This window comes from Haliotis rufescens, unplaced genomic scaffold (genome assembly GCF_023055435.1).
Source record: "Haliotis rufescens isolate VD_foot unplaced genomic scaffold, xgHalRufe1.0.p SCAF_3, whole genome shotgun sequence".
Lineage (NCBI taxonomy): Eukaryota > Metazoa > Mollusca > Gastropoda > Lepetellida > Haliotidae > Haliotis > Haliotis rufescens.
The window spans coordinates 31,149,432-31,166,929 of record NW_025964001.1 but is presented as its reverse complement, the minus strand read 5'-3'; the positions used below and the strand labels follow the sequence as shown (position 1 = coordinate 31,166,929).

Genomic DNA, 17,498 nt, shown 5'->3' with positions numbered 1-17,498 from the left:
AAGTTTTATTTCACTTGTAAACACCTGTAATTAGAAAAAAACAAAGGTTAGAGACAATAACAACAAAGAATATTACAGTATACTTAATCCTCTTTACAATGGTATATGATAAATGTATATTAAACGCAAGTTTCTGGTAGAAAAAGTGCATCAAAAATGATAGTGTGATTGTCCAATAATACTGCCAGGGAGGCCAGTGTGCAGGCCTTGTCAGTGTCAGGGACTGCAGGGTCTCAAGGGACATAACTCTGGGGCAGCCAGTGATGAAAGAGTTAAAATGCAATGAGACCGCCTCCGTGGTCTAGCGGTAGAGCATCCGCCCGGAGAGCGGAAGGTCCAGGGTTCGATCCCCGGCCGCGTCATACCAAAAGACGTTAAAAGGTGGTACTTGTTACCCTGTCTGGCGCTCGGCATTAAAGGGCTAAAACAAGGAATGGTCGGCTCGGAGTCAGTATACAGTGTCTGAGTGGGGTATCCATGTTAAACTGCGGCATGATATCTCAGTGTGCTAGCACTATAAATCGGCATCAGTCCGGACTAGTACAAGCAGCCACATACACACACACGTGCATGCACGTCGCTTTATAAGCGCAATAATCTTGGACGCGACGTTAAACCCAATTTCACCTCACCTCACCTTGAATGCAGTGAGGGAGAAGCCGTACAGAAACAGGCTCTCAGTCAGGCTAAATTTAGAAAAAAGCCTATCGGGAATGACGCAACTTGCTCCGAGTTGAGAACGCTCAGAAGGTCCGGTTAAAATTCCGTTAAAAGTTTTAAGGTGGGTTTTGTGCTTGATGAAACCAAACAATGTTGACAGTGTGAGAATACTTCTATTGACCTTAACAAGACATTAAGATGTACACTCAATACTTGATGGTGTAGTACCTGGATGTGACACTACTTGATGCACGGATGCCAGCGACATCATTGTACATTGAGTGATACAAGTTATTTTAATAATCGAACCATCGACATGTAATGACTTAGAATGGTTTACAGAGGATTTTAAACATATTGCCTCACGTCGCAGACATATTTCACAACGCCCTACGAATTCTTCTGACCTGGTTACGTATGCATGTAAGAAAACTTAGTCATAGCGATTATACGGCTATGAAGGTGTGCGCAATGTATTATTAACATGGATACCCACGAGGTGTACAGCTATGGCATGCCACGTCAGGAGATCGCGTTCATATGTCTATTGTCCTCTTATTTCATTTTGTCAGTACCAAACCATGGCAGGGAAGCCAGTGCTTTTCAGCGATGACTACAACGCAGCGTTTGAGCCCGAGACATACTTGAGCACTTACTACAATGACCCCTCTCCTAACCCAGTAGTCGGCGACATGATGACCTTCGGCCTGACCCAGTTTCACGAGGCTTTTGCTTCAGGTGGCTAAATTGTTATACAGACAACTCTGGTTAAGGGGCGGACCATTTGATATTTAGGGTGCGGGTGGGAGTCATGTTCTTCTACATTTGTAGATGCTGAGATTTCCTTTCCTTCACAAAAAAGATCGGAGAATTTTTTATGTCAAATTAAACATTTTCTCGCTGTTCACTATTAAAACAGTACAGGTATAGGTGATGTTAAGAAAATAGAGTTTTAATAAAGCATTTTCATATAAAATAATATAATTTTACGAGAAATTTGGTCATCTTGACATGTTTGTACTCACAACTCCTTGAGGAATATACTTTTCGGTGACTAAGATTGTGGATGATGGACATAAATAGCATAACTTTTGATGTAAGCTTACGACGAAACGTTATCAAACTGACATTTGGGCACTTTGGGTCCAATCCCCAAATCGTGTAGCCAAATGGTTCAGAATCAATCGCCCAAACACAACGAAAACAATTTGCTGAACGTGCCTACGTACCCAGATCACGGGAACTTGAATTTGACGTAAAGCCTTGGCTACACTAACAGCATGATAACCTACAAAGATAAGGGTGTGAAAGGGGCGAGGCACTGTTCATTTACTCCCAAACTTCTTGACAGTAACATGCTAAGATTAACGCTACAACAGAAAGAACAAGCTGTTGGATTGTTCCAACTTTTCTATTTTACTAACTACACTTTTGATATCAAGTCAATGTCTCCTGGCCCCTGGTTCTATCAGATAACCGACAGCCCCGACACAACACTACTGTTGTTGCTGGCAGGGAATATAAGCAAAAACACAGCGATATGGGGCAGCTAACTGACACTTTATTCCCGCACAGGTTTCTCTCAGTGGCTTATGAGCCTTTCCCATATGGGAGTTAGCCATTGTTGTTAGTTGTTTTCACTGTAAGCACTGGTGTCACTGTGAGCAAAGACGTCATCTAACACATATTTCTACAGGAAACATCAAGGGGAGACAACTGCTTGACTTTGGTACAGGACCCACTATACACACAATCATCAGCTCATCTCAACACTGTGAAAGCATCTTACTGGCGGAGTTCTCATTGAAAAACAGAGACACCCTGAAACAATGGCACAATGGGGAGCTGAAACATAGTTTTGCCAAATTTATTGACTGTGTTCTCAAACTGGAAAGAAAAGAGTAAGTCTTTTCAGCAATAATTTACATTTAAATTCTGAATAGTCAGAAACAGTACGCACATTGAATCACATTAGATTACGTTTTAGAATTGATCATCAGCGTACGAACTTTTTACGCCATTTGGTATTTATATGATGACTTATATAAATATATATTAGAATCCGTGAAAATCAAACAAAGGCGGTCTGACCCTTAACTCTTCGCTGAAACTATATAGGATATGTTGTTTTAAAATGTAACAAATATGTTTGAGATTCTTAAATATACCTTACCGCTAACACGTGTCTCCATTTCATGAGTATGGCACTGCAAAGCCTTTTGCTAATGTTTCTATTCTAAAACATAATGCCTTGTCATTTCAGTTTCAAGAACCTGTTAATTCAAAAGCAGTTAGTAAAATTGTGATATCGTTTCATACATTAATTTCAGGGATTCTGTGTCTAACAGAGAAGCCAGCATGAGAGAGAAAGTGTCTGGCATCATACCGTGTGACATCCGAAATGAGAACCCCTTTGCTCCATGCTTCATCCCCGCTGCTGACATCATCACATCCTCCCTGTGCATAGAATCAGTGGCCCTGAGTATTCCAGAATATGAATCTTATTCAGCGCGACTTGCTTCAGTCCTGAGACCTGGAGGACACCTTGTTCTTTTCGGCTGTGTTGGGGGATCTTTCTATACAATTGGTAGCAGTCGCTTCTCCAGCTTTGGTATGACCAGCTCAGAGATACAGGCAGCATGGACCAAAGCTGGTTTGGAGATTGTAACCTGGAAGGAAGGTCGTCGACCAAATCCAGAACAGAAGGAGATCTCGGATACTGATGGATTATTCACTTTGGTAGCAAAGAAGCCGAAGGCGTAAAAACAGAAGTTATTAAATTTCATAAAACTGAAAGATATATTTTCCTATCCAGAAATGTAAATTATACATCATTAACAAACAGTACATCAGAAAACGAATTACCACCTATTACAGTATGATATGTGCACTGTTTTGATAGATTTCAACAGGTTTTTTCTAGTGTCCATTGTCAATATTGTTCTAGACCTTGTCATTAGTATCATACAGAGACTCTGTCAATGCTAGATTGATAAACATATTAAAACGTGAAGTTAGAGTTAGAAGACAAACTGGACAGTAATCTCAATACAGACAAATAAAGTCCAGGCTCCATACCAGAAATTTGTAATTTGACCAATTTCAAGGCATTCATTTGGGTACTTCCGATTCGACCCTAATTTCAAACATATTTGGCTGTCCTAAGGATATACAAGGAGGTACTTTCTTAAGGTTGAGAATGTTTCTTTCAAATGTAGCATGGGTATTTCCAATCATGCACATATTTTAATAATCACATGCTTCTTAACCCTATAGTAAGACTGATACAACTCATGCTATCACAACGCATACCTTTCATACCCTTTAACACTGTGTTGTTCTGAGTGACATCCTCCTCACGTTCACATAACTGTTGCGTACTAGTACAATGAGAGTTAAATGGGGGTAGAATAGGTCTTCAGCAACCCATGCTTGTCGTAAAAGGCGACTATGCTTGTAAGAGGCGACTAACCTGGTCGGGTGGTCAGGCTCGCTGACTTGGTTTAAGCATGTCATCGTATCCAAATTGTGTAGATCGATGCTCATGATATCAACCACTGGATTGTCTGGTCCAGACTCGATTATTTACGGACCGCCGTCATATAGCTGGACTATTGCTGAGTGCGGCGTTAAACAACAAACAAACACAACATGATGGGGGGTGTAGAAGTGAGGGAGGGGGATCAGGGGTAATATTTAATATTTACCTCAGAGCGTCAGTCCAAGACACGTACTGGAGCCAGTCCCAACGACATCCTCACGAAGCACCGTGCATGCAGCATTCCAGAATAACTTGACAGGGATCCAGTAGCATGCTACAAGATGTATGGGGAAGTTCGTCCTACTTCGATGCTTCAACAAGACAGTCCTTTTTTTCCTCGCCATTACTCATGGAGGAAAGGCAGGTTCGCCCTGGTACAAGAATTCTGCAATGGGTTTAAACAAATTTTACAGCATAATGAATGAGATGAGGGATGGATCCAAAGTTTCTAAAGACAAACGCATATCTTGGTATTGGTAAAATTAATAATATTACTATTAATAATGTTATGTGAAGTAAAATCATTTATATTTTGTGTATTCACACATAGTTTTCTTTTATTGTTCCTTGATCAAACTAATTGAATAAGTAGAACTATAGAAAGTGGCCACAAGTTATTTCGTCCAAGAATAGTATGATAATTAATAAGAAAATAATAATCGATGAATTATATGTGTCACTTTCTGAGAAAGTACCTTGTACAGAACCTGGTGGATGAAGATATTTCTCCTGATCTGTTCATGGGAGTATAAGGTAACTTCAATGTATTTCCATTGAAGTTACCTTATACTCCCATGAATAATATAATGAACATTACACAATTATATTAAAACACAGACACACATATATTTTCCTATTATAATAAAATTTTATGTTTGGAAACATGATGATTATAGCAAGACTTGCGAAGACCTAATATGTTTCATATTTTAAATTTTGTTTGTACGACCTCTGTGTTTAATATTTGTTTTTGTCTCTGTTGTGTATTGGCCTAAGTGCCTTGGAACTATTTTGCAACACAATGACTTGTTTGATAGTTTACAATTTGTCTGTACGACTTCTGTGTTTAATTTTTATTTTGTCTCAGTATATATGGGCCTTAGGTCTTCATGCGAATAAACTTCTTCTTTCCCTCCTCCTTATTCTTCTTCTAACTGCCTTCGTGGTCGAGTTAAGTGCGGCATGGTATCTCAGTTGGCAAGCTCTATAAAACCGGCATAAGTCCGGACTACCACACACACACACACACGCACGCACGCACACACACACACACACACACTTAATGTTATGGTCGGATTTGCAGACATTTCCAAGCGTGACTTCAGAAATAGATACCCCACTTAATATTTGCTCGTAGCATATTTCAAAGTCATTTCTTTTGATTGTCAAAGGTTCTTAGCATCGTAAATGAAGGGGTAAATATATCCTTAATTTGGGGATGTTTTAATGACAGTTCCGGTGCATGTCCATGATATTAGTCACCAACTTAAGGATAAATTTACTCCTTCGATTTGGATGCTTCGATGAACATTCTAGTCCGAAAGGTTCACATGCGGGGTACCCGTGCAAAGTTGAAATCCTTTATGTTGAACACACAATTTTGTTATACCATGTCAAACCAAAAGCGAAGTTCTGGGCGATACCGCTGATGAGTGATGTGATGTGATGTGATGCCAATTTAGCGATGTTACTTCCCAGGCTGTGCTTGCCCAGGAATCACAACATGTGGGTTCATAAAGTAGTTCCTTAATTATCTATATCTAACAAACACCCTTGTGTGTGCTTGCCAAGGAATCGCAACATGTTGGTTCATAAAGTAGTTCCTTAATTATTCATATCTAACAAAATATCCTAGTCGGTGATTTACCAGGAATCGCAACATGTGGGTTCATAAAGTAGTTTCTTAATTATCTATATCTAACAAACACCCTAGTGTGTGCTTGCCCAGGAAACACAACATGTGGGTTCATAAAGTAGTTCCTTAATTATTCATATCTAACAAACACCCTAGTGTGTGCTTGCCAAGGAATCACAACATGTGGGTTCATAAAGTAGTTCCTTAATTATTCATATCTAACAAACACCCTAGTGTGTGCTTGCCAAGGAATCACAACATGTGGGTTCATAAAGTAGTTCCTTAATTATCTATATCTAACAAACACTCTAGTGTGTGCTTGCCAAGGAATCGCAACATGTGGGTTCATAAAGTCGTTCCTTAATTATTTATATCTAACAAACATCCTAGTCGGTAGTCAAGGAGACTCTAAAAGAAACATTACATGAGTATGCTGATAGCAAATATACTGAAGAGGAAATTGATTCTCATATTAAAAATTCAACATTGCAACTAAAAATTTCTAATTGTCTTTTTCTGGAAACTTTCTTAATGAAGCTAAGAGGTAAAACTATCTCTTTCTCTTCCCTTTTAAAGAAAGATAAGAACAAGAAACTAAAAGACTTGGAAGAAAATATTAGGGTTCTGGAAGATAAAATAAGAAATGATTTCCAAAATATAGATGAAAAAATATTTTCCGATTTATCAACAATGAAAAAACAGTTAGAAAAATACCATGAAGAGGAGGTAAAAGGATCCCTAATAAGGAAAAGAATAACCTGGTATGAAGAAGGAGAGAAACCTACAAGTTATTTCTGCCACCTTGAAAATAGACATTATACCACTAAACTAATTAATAGCATTAAAACAGAAAAGGGTGAAATTATTACAGATGGTAAAACAATCTTAAATGAATTAAAGGACTTTTATTCTAAACTTTATAAACAGACCTACAATAATAATAATGTTAATAATAACCTGTTAGAAGAAATCAACACACCAATAATTAATGCAAAAGAATATCATGACCTAGAAAAAGATCTCTCAAAAGAGGAAATTAAAATTATCTATGAAAAATAATAAAAGTCCAGGAATAGACGGTTACCCTATTGAGTTTTTCAAATTTTTCTGGAATGATTTAGGAGAATGGATATTTAGATTCATACAGGAAACCTTTAATGACAACTCATTATCATGTACAATGAACAGGGGAGTTATCACCTGTCTTCCAAAACCAAACAAAGACAGAAAATTGTTAAAAAACTGGCGCCCAATCTCATTACTAAACGCTTTATATAAAAATATCAGCTCATGTATTGCTAACAGAATTAAAAAAAACTTAAATACAATCATACACCATAACCAAACAGGATTTATTCCAGGTAGATGTATAAGTGAAAACACTAGGAAGCTCTATGATATCATCTTTGAAACTAAAAGACTTAACAAACCTGGCCTACTCCTATAAATAGATTTTGAAAAGGCTTTTGATACAATTTCTAAACCTTTTATAATACAAGTAATGACAAAATTTGGTTTTGGACCGAATATCATTGAATGGGTAGGTATTTTGACTTCTAATACCACTGCATCTGTTATTCAAAATGGACATCTATCATCATTTTTTAGGCTTGAGAGGGGATGTAGACAAGGAGATCCAATTTCACCCTATTTATTTATTATCACTGTAGAAATTCTAGGTATTATCATAAGAACAAATCCAGATATAAAAGGTATAACAATTAACGATAAGGAAAGTAAACTAGGTCAGTATGCGGACGATGCTCAATTATTTCTAGATGGATCTGAAAAAAGCCTTAATACTTCAATGGATACCCTCAACAAATTTTATCAAATGTCAGGACTTAAAATAAATGTAGAAAAAACAAAATCAATTTGGATAGGATCATTGTCTGAAAGTAATCTAGTTTTAGCACAAGACTTTAAACTTGATTGGCATAAGGGAGATTTTGAAATTTTAGGGATAACTTTAAATACATCATTGAACAACCTTTGGGTAATCAATACTAGAAAAAGACTAGAACATATTAATAGACTACTAGCTAATTGGCGTAGAAGAACCTTAACTCTTATTGGAAAAATTACGGTTATCAAAACTCTTGCTATATCAACTCTGGTACACATCTTCTCTGCTCTACCCAATCCACCTAAAGCTTTTATTACCGACCTAAACACATTAATTTTTAGATTCCTTTGGAATAACAAAAACGACAAAATTAAGAGATCAACTATTAGTAGAAATTATGAAGATGGAGGTCTAAGGATGATAGATATTGAATGTTTTATCAATGCTCTCAAACTATCTTCATTACAAAAGTATATAAAAAAGTATGAAGATTCTACAACAATCTTCCCTCTAAAACATCTATTCAAACTTGGTTCTAATGCTGTAGAATGTTTATCTAAACATGACAACCCTTATTGGAGAGATGTCTTGTCTGCTTGGAAGATATTTTACCAAAAAATGAGTTTGTATGAATATGATTTAGACCACATTCTGAATCAACCTCTCTGGCTGAATCATTTATTTAAATCATCTTATATTATAAAAAACTGGTTTAATCAAGGTGTCCAGAGTGTTAGAGACCTTTGCGACAACAACGGTTTTCTTAGTTTTGAAAATTTCAAACAAAAATATAAGATCCAGGGAACTTTTCTAGACTTTCAAAAATTACTGAACAATATTCCAAAGAGTTGGAGATTTCAAATCAGAGACAAAACCCTTGATGTTAATGTAGTTCTGCTGAACAATATATGTAAACACTTCTTTAATAACGTTAAAAAACCAAGGACTTTTTATGATGAACTAATTAGGATGGATACTGTACCGAAATCATTAGAACACTGGAATATGGTTTTTCCTCAAGGTTTGGATTGGAAAGATATACTTCTATGTTATAGAAAATGCACGCGCGATTGTAAACTTTTAGATTTTCAATATCGATTTATAAACAGAATAATTTACACTAAGAAAGAATTATTCAAGATGAAACTTGTCGATGAAGATATTTGTACTTTCTGTAAAACTGCTTCTGAAGATATGTCTCATGTATATTTCGATTGCCAATCTGTTCAACAATTTTGGCTTAAAGTTGAAAACTTCCTAAATAACAACCTGCAAACAAATTTTATCCTTTCGAAACTGAATATCTTTTTTGGTATTTCCACTCAAAACCATGTAACAAATCATATTATTATATTAGCAAAAAGATTCATCTACATATCAAACATAAAACAACAAGATTTATCTTTCGAGCAATTTCTTTCACTACTAAAAGACACAATTTGTTTGGAAAGTTTTATCGCTAAAAAATAATAATCTATTTAACCAATATGCTCAGAAATGGCAAAACTTACATCTCATAATCTAACGAAGCAGTTGAAACATACTACCTGTTAATTATTAATCATCTATTTCTTGTAAACAAATATTTATAATCTCCCTCTCAGTTTGAGAAGACGACATATCCTACACAACCTGCCTGTCCTCACCTATGAAAACTATAACTTGTGTTAATACTGTCATATATATACATGTTATTACCTACACTTGTAACAATATACATGAAATGGAATAATAATAAAAAAGATTTAAAAAAAACAAAAAAAACTCTGCTTTTGGCAGTGATATCTTATGAATATTGAAATCGTATTTATGTTAATAAAGAAGTGCTAAATGATTCATATCCAACGGCTCAGCAATCAGATATCAGTATTTTGACATTTTAGGATAAAACGGTAGCACTGTTACCTGTAATGAAATCATTGTGAACCGCCGCGGTCTGTTCCAAGTTTATTTAACAGAATGACATACACATATCAGATAACGTGTTATCCCATCCGCCACACTGGATTGACTTTGTGCATTTGTACACGCCATATACATAAGCGGCGCCTGTAGTGGGAGACTCACGCTGAACACACACACTGCTGAAATTATGTCTGAGCAAACATCGCGATTCCTGAGGAAGTGTTCAATCTGAAAACTGGGTGATGTGATTAATATTTTGGCAGCATAAATGGTCAGATTGTAATGGTCTTATTGCATTTAAATGCATTGTCAATATTTTGAAATAAGTTCTGGCTTTTACAGGTTGGTAATATAAGGAGTGCCCGTGCCTTGTTACGTGGCATTGCGGTGAGTTACATTATAATTTAGGAATATGTACATATATTTCATTTTCAAACGTTTGCTATTTAAAACTATATCTTTATTCATTCTCGTCAGATTAACAATATGACATCTTGTCATCACCGTCCGAACATGCACAGTTGCAGACTTTCATTGTTTGTTTGTTGTTTAACGCCGCACTCGGCAGTATTCCAGCTATATGACGACGGTATGTAAATAATCGAGTATGGACTAGACAATCCAGTGATTGACATCATGTGCATCGATCCACGCAATTGGGATACGATGACGTGCATCAACCAAGTCAGCGAGCCTGATCTCCCGATCCCGTTAGTCCCCTCATAGTCGCCTTTTACGACAAGCATGGGTTGCTGAAGATCAATTCTTGTCGTAAGATCACTTTTCATTCCGATCGGATGTTATAATATGTGCCAAGTGTTCCCAAAGTGCATCATAATAAAGGCAGAATAGCTGTCAAAATCATTTTGAACAAAATAAAATACAAGAAATTCATTTGATGAGCCCCAGCTTTCAATTTCCACACCACATAACTGACTGATTCTAACTATATTTTCCTTGCAACCAGGCTAAAATATTTATAAATATCTCCTGACTGGTCATTTGCTGTCGATGCCAGTTCTTTCCACTTCATGATTTGTAATCCAGCTTTCTTCCATGCTGACTGCAGCTCCAACCCTGTCATTCCATAGCTCGAATAGCACCTCTTTCCGACCATATAGTAGGACCCGCCCACGCATCCAACCATAACAAGATGGCCGCCAGTTTTCAACATGGCCGCTACGCGTTTCGCGCAGTATTCATAGGAAGGGACATCTACGGCAACTGACTCCAAACAGTGGGAGGAGGTGATGACGTCGACAGGAGGGAGCCAGTTTGGACTGAAAGGATCATCCTTTCGTAGATCGCAGTGGAGGATGCAGGCTACCTTGTTTCTCATCATTGCTTCTCTTACAGACGGTATTTCACTGAAACAAATTTAGGGAATAACCAATGAGCTAGAAGGTACATTTCTATTGTTAATACAGATTTGAAAGTTAAATATGTTTTAAGTTTTGATTTTTTAGATAGGTTTTCAATCCAACGTTGTTGACCACAGTCCACGATACGTTGTTTGAATTGTGAAATGAATATTTGCGGATCTCCAACATCTTGAATTATCCAGGCGTAGCCAAATCCATACTTGAAAAGAATGTTTTTTTATATATGTTGCCCAGGATATACGGCCAGCTTCATCTAATTTGTACATCATTAAATACGTTTGCTTCGGTGACGATCAGTGTTCATAGAGATTAATTTTGTCCAATATTTAATACATTTACTAATATAATACACATATAATCGTTGTCTTCCAGTTTCACCAAGAACAGCGTCATTGCTTGCATTATTTGGTAGGTAAAGAATCCGTTTGTAATATTTAGTCTGTACCATCTCTATAGTTTCGTAGTATTTGAACCCCCAAACTTCAGAGCCATATGTTAATATTGGTAAAACCATGGATTCGAACATCTTAATTGCAGTAGTGATTGGAAATCCTCCACATAGATAGTTTATTTTATAGATATAATGACATACTTTTTCTGCTTGTTGTGCAAGTGTTGCCGTTGCTTTTGTCCATAGCAATTTAGGAGTGAAAAATAGTCCCAAATATTTATAAGATGAAACAGTCTCTATCTTTTCTTCTCTGTAAGTCCAATTTTCATAGTTCCTTAAACGTCCACCATTTCTAAAAACGATTATATTTGATTTGTTCATATTTAAAGACAGTCCCCATTTTTTACAAAATTCACTTATACAGTTGATCTGTTGTTGTAATCTTCCAGTGGTATCGGCAGTGTTAGCAACATCACCAGCGTATAATAAAGAACAAATATTTGGTGCTTCTTCTGAGATGAATATTCCACGACAGTCAGATTGATTTAGTTCGTTGACCAATTCATTTATAAACAGGCAAAAGAGTGTCGGGCTGATCATACATCCTTGTCGCGTTCCAATAAAACAGTTAAAATATTCAGTTAAAAAGTTATCCATAAAACGTTTCCATGGATACCATATTTCATAAGCCGATGCCAAAGCAAGTTATGGTGAACACAGTCAAACGCTTTACTGAAGTCAATGAAGAGACAATAAAATCTTCCACCGGTTGATTTTGATAGATAGCAGCTATATATAAAGTCTATATATCGAGTCTGGACCAGACAATCCGGTGATTGACATCATGAGCATCGATCCACGCAATTGGAATACGATGACATGCATCAGCGAGCCTACGACAAGCATAGTCGCTTTTTACGGCAAGCATGGATTGCTGAAGACCTATTCTACCCCGGATCTTCATCGGTCAGCTGTTGACGTAATACATATTGTTAACGTAATGCAAATACATCTGTTGACGTAAAGCAAATACAACTGTTGACGTAATGCAAATACAACTGTTGACGTAATACATATTGTTGACGTAATGCAAAGACGAATGAGTTTTGTATGATGCTACTTTGAACAGAACTTCAAATATTTAACGGCGTGACAGCATAGTGTGGGAGGAAAACCCACAGTGATGCACAGACGTTGACCACTATGGTGAAACCCACAGCTGTGGTGCTGACAAACCTTTAAACATTATCACAAAGAATCTGTTCCTGTCTAAGGGACGCAAATGTGAACAGCGAATTTGCAGCTGTGACTTGACCATTCGTGTCCCCAGGAAAGCCCGAAGTGATACAGGTCTTACCAACGCGTGTGTATATATTTCTGACAGTACAATAATCGCAATCGTGGAGTAGAACCTACAATCAGTCGATTCGCAAGGGACGCAACTCCACACAACAACTTGCACTCCCTTCGACCCCAGGGAGCTCCAGGCCCTCAAACGGTCCAATAAGCAGTAAACCAATAGTAGTGGTAGTAGTAATGGTGGTAGTGGTTGTAGTCGGCCCAGTGGCAGAAGAAGAAGGAGAATAAGATGAAGATGAAGAAGATGACGATAAAGAAGAAGATGAAGAAGATGATGATGAAGAAGAAAAAGATGATGATGAAGAAGAAGAAAGGAAGAAAAAGATGACGAAGAAGAAGAAGAAGATGATGAAGAAGAAGACATATATAAGTAGTGTAACTTGCCTTGATCCCTCTAATTTAAGAACAAACTCCAAATGTTTGTCAAAGCTGTGGCTGAGAGACCGGTTGTGCCACTGTGCTAGAATGCCTCTGTTTGTGGGCGAGAAGTCGGCTAGTATGACACTATCGCAGTGTTGTGATGCGCTCATCGTGCTGTGCACGGTAGGCCCGGTGCCGATGTCAAGCAGTACCCCGCCTTTGATGTTGCCTGCTTAAGAAATAAAGAAAGTTACAATATACATTGACCAAACCAGTAAGATGACCTGTTGTAACAACGAGTATATTGTAGCAGTATTAATGCCTCACTGGACCCTGTTACATCACACTTTCATGAAACATTCATGTCTAAATCTGAATTTGTCCACATCCTTTGACTTTACACTAAACTGATCATTTTACTACTGGCCATGTTGAATATATTTATATTTATATATGCTAGGATATTTACTGTATTTGGAATGTGTATTGGGTTTGGACACGGATGGAGTCTTTTGATGTTACTACATATTCGACGTAATAAGCGCCCCGCTCTAATAAGCGCCCACGCCGATATTTGCTAATGTATTGGGTAATGAACAATCTCAATTAACGTTCCGATTGATCAATCAACACAAGACTTATTTATTCGTGTATAATACGTGCGTACCACCAACCCATCAAAGACCCAAATCAGTCATATTCCATTTGTTGTTTATATCATTGGCTTCACCTTTTTGTTTATATTACATGCTTCACCGGCCAATATGTTTTACCCTTCTGTGTACTCATACAGGCTTCTCCACTCCAGCCACGAACTGCATCTTAAACCTGCTCAACTGTATACACTCAACTGTATACACACTGCCTCTTATATTGTATATATACTTGTCAACAATACTCTGTACATCACCCGCTTGATAACGGTGTTAGAACCTATACCTAAACGTCACTCCTAATCGTAATAAAGAATTGTTCATCCATATATCTTATCCTTATTTAGTACTCCAACTTCTACATTCCTCTCAAAGAAGTAAAATTCAACCAAGTTTGCTTTATGGCGCAGAAATATGTGGGAACTATTTACCGACACAACGTAGAAAAAATACATTAAAAACTCTGTACATTTGTCCCAGGTGTAGCTAACGTTCACCAAACAAGGATATTCTCTCTGAATGTAGCAGATGTCAGTTACAAATGAATAATAAAACAAGAGTTATTTCAATTTGGATAAGATTACTAAGACAACCAGAATCATGAAACACTGCTACAACATGTACACGATAATCGAGATGTAAACTGGACTTCGTCAGGTCGAGACTTGTTATTCAGATACGGATTTTACTACGCTTTGATTTCTCAAAATGTTGGAACCCGAGAAGTATGTTTGTCTCTTTTTAAACAACGTTTCAAAGACATTTACTATTACGAATGGACATCTGACAAAGCAAACTCTAGTGTTTTACACACACACTCGACATTTAAATCTAACATGGCACCCGAGGTCTATCTACAAGCTCAATCATCTCCACAACTACGAAGATCCTTAACAAAGTTCAGATGTGGTATCTTTAATTTAAATATTCTACTGCTTAGAAGATCAAAAGTTAATGATATTAGTACAGCTATCTGCCACTATTGTTTGAACTTGCAGGATATTTTATTTGAATGTCCTTTGTATACAGAAGAAAGAAAGACATATATTCCTAATTTCTATACCAGTACACATAAATGTGCACATCTACTAAAACCCCAAAATACAAACATAATTTTACGACTCGCTATATTTCTCTGAAAAAGTGTCAAAATATAAATGTAAATTGTCGACAACTGTATATAATTGTGTATAACTGATCTTACCAGGCGTGGGTAAAACTGTCACTGTACTATTGGCCTCATGGCCAAAGAATACGAATAAAATGTCTGTCTGTTTGTCACATTCCCTCTGAGAGTTACTGTCAGAGTTGCTCTTTTCTCTAGCTAAAAGTTACTCTCGGAGTCATTATAACTAAGAGTTTTCTTAACGAGTTAGGAGCATTCTTAAGAAAATTCTGAAAATGTTTATGAATACTACCACTGATGTTAAACCCTAAAATGTCGGTAGGCAAAACATGAGCTCTCCGATGACCTCCAGAAAATAGATGTTGTTCTTTCTAATATACAATATACAGTATATTCCTTCAGACATTAATGTATTGAAACAGAGATTCAAATTACCTTCTGCAAACGCCTCGTGAAATTCAGAGAGGACGAACGGCATAACGCCCGACATTGGGTCCGTGTAGTAGGAAGTCAAATATGCCTGGCTGTCAAAGAGAGTGTTGTAGTCATCGCCATGAAGCAGCCGCAGGTCTGTCATGGCGGAGTTGGCTTGATGCCAAGGCAATCTGTTGCAAACATAAGTCAGGATTTGCGGACATGCTCAGTGTTAGTATTGATTGTCGACAATCCTATAATAAGAAGATTAAAATACTCTGGTACAAATGATGAAGAGAAGATAGTGTTCACCACTCTTTATTTGCTGAGTCCTTCGTAACATTAAATATGTTCTGAAGAATAAAATAAATATACTCTTTAGTGATAATAAAGCAAATAAATCAATTACAGTTCTTGTAAAGTATTCAAACATTCATAATGTTCACCTAAAATCATCAAGGATTTCTCCTTAAATTTAACTCGCTCAAAAATTCACATTTACAGTAAATAAACATTTTCTTTGACTGAGATTTACACAGCAAAGAATAGTTATACCATTTAGGGGATATAACAATACTTGAAAACATTACAAATAGCAGCATATATTTTGAGCACTCAAAGATGATTGAAAATCGAACAACACGCTCTTTGAAAAATGCAAAATGAATTATCAATAAAGTTGCATTTATGACATGATAATATATTAAACAAAAAAGAGTATTTTATACCTGAAGATTAGTGCTCAGCCGCTTACTATCTGCAACACACAGACATTCTCATTTATTTGACCATCGCGGGTCACTCACGCTCATCGCTGGAGCTCGCAAAACACAACAGGGAGTCATCATTATTTTGGAAACACAATACATATACCAAAACGGCTTGATCAAACCGGCAAACTAAAATATGTCTTTCTTGGCATAAATGAAATTAAATATTAGTTATTTTACATTCAAATGACATTTCAACCATACCCCTAAACAAGAAACGCAAATCCAGATTTGTGTGAGGTAGGAAAATACACTTGTACGAGTAACCGAACGAGGTATTGAGCCAAAATGTTGTGGAGAGAACACTTGGTGATTGTAGTCATCTCAGTTATCCGGTATATAGGATTTTTCTTAGGGTTGGGTAAATACGCTCCAAATGTTGCTGTTAATGGATATATGGGATGGATTCCTCCGATAGTTAGACAGTGGATGTGTATTGTTAGACAGTATTGTCGTTTTACTAAAATGTCCCTTAGATTAAATAAGTATGTTTTTATGTGGTCTGAACGTTATGCTGGTGGACGTGTGAAAAACTGGAATTTTCGTGTGAGGGCAAAGCTGAACGAATGGGGTCTGAATATTTCTGAGAATGTTAGCGTGAAAAGTGTAGTTGTACGTGTGCAAGATATATGCATGTGACGTAGTGCGTCTTTGACTGACGTAGCTTGTCTTTTGGGTCTACTACTTTATCGGGGGAATTAGCGGTAGCAGCGGTCACGACTGACTATCACCTTGAAGAACAGAGAAGGCTGCTGAGTTGATGGCGTTTATTCGGTGGAAGCAGAGTGAAGTGTACACAGAAGTACATTTAATTATAATGACAAGATAATATGATACGTGTACAACACGTGTTAAGAGGTAGAGTCATATTCATATAATTGTATACATATAATTATAATTATTCGTTACGTGTACAACACGTATGATCATAATAATATAATCGGCATACAACCGATAATGACATGACTGTAAAGATGTACAATATATTTGTTTAACGGATGGTTATTAAAAGGCATTTATTACGCGAAAACATGTCTTGTAGAAAACAGTAGAAAACGACGAGGAAAAAGGAAACAACAGATCTCATGTTTGAATATTAAAAACAAACAGGTCCGACACCCCAGACAGATATGCAATGCCCTTGCAGACCATCTCAAAGATGTATTTATGGACAAATCTGAACCACATTATAATGATGAATTCAAAGGGGGCATTGACAAAGAAGTTGAGAAAATA

The 17,498-nt window shown here is 36.9% G+C and overlaps 2 protein-coding genes across 2 annotated transcripts; one reads left to right on the top strand and one right to left on the bottom strand.

The window, feature by feature from the left end:
* Positions 1–634: 634 nt before the first annotated feature.
* On the top strand, positions 635–5,336 carry LOC124145948 (indolethylamine N-methyltransferase-like). The gene is made up of 4 exons (XM_046515940.2): positions 635–781; positions 1,233–1,398; positions 2,357–2,561; positions 2,991–5,336. Exons 2-4 carry the CDS (start codon positions 1,242–1,244, stop codon positions 3,421–3,423), a joined length of 795 nt encoding a protein of 264 aa, XP_046371896.2. The 5' UTR covers positions 635–781; positions 1,233–1,241; the 3' UTR covers positions 3,424–5,336.
* Positions 5,337–10,753: 5,417 nt separating this feature from the next.
* LOC124146365 (nicotinamide N-methyltransferase-like) lies at positions 10,754–16,251 on the bottom strand. Its single transcript, XM_046516631.2, has 4 exons — positions 16,221–16,251; positions 15,514–15,683; positions 13,324–13,528; positions 10,754–11,174 (listed from the first exon to the last, which is right to left on the bottom strand). Exons 2-4 carry the CDS (start codon positions 15,653–15,655, stop codon positions 10,754–10,756), a joined length of 768 nt encoding a protein of 255 aa, XP_046372587.2. The 5' UTR covers positions 15,656–15,683; positions 16,221–16,251.
* Between the last annotated feature and the right edge of the window lie 1,247 nt (positions 16,252–17,498).

Bases quoted from the DNA above. Each gene is read 5' to 3' on its own strand.
- LOC124145948 (XM_046515940.2), top strand. From the start codon at position 1,242: ATGGCAGGGAAGCCAGTGCTTTTCAGCGATGACTACAACGCAGCGTTT. The intron at 1,399-2,356 runs GTGGCTAAATTG...ATATTTCTACAG, and splicing joins TCACGAGGCTTTTGCTTCAG to GAAACATCAAGGGGAGACAA. The intron at 2,562-2,990 runs GTAAGTCTTTTC...CATTAATTTCAG, and splicing joins CTCAAACTGGAAAGAAAAGA to GGATTCTGTGTCTAACAGAG.
- LOC124146365 (XM_046516631.2), bottom strand. From the start codon at position 15,655: ATGACAGACCTGCGGCTGCTTCATGGCGATGACTACAACACTCTCTTT. The intron at 13,529-15,513 runs GTAATTTGAATC...TTTCTTAAGCAG, and splicing joins TCACGAGGCGTTTGCAGAAG to GCAACATCAAAGGCGGGGTA. The intron at 11,175-13,323 runs GCAAGTTACACT...AATTTGTTTCAG, and splicing joins CTTAAATTAGAGGGATCAAG to TGAAATACCGTCTGTAAGAG.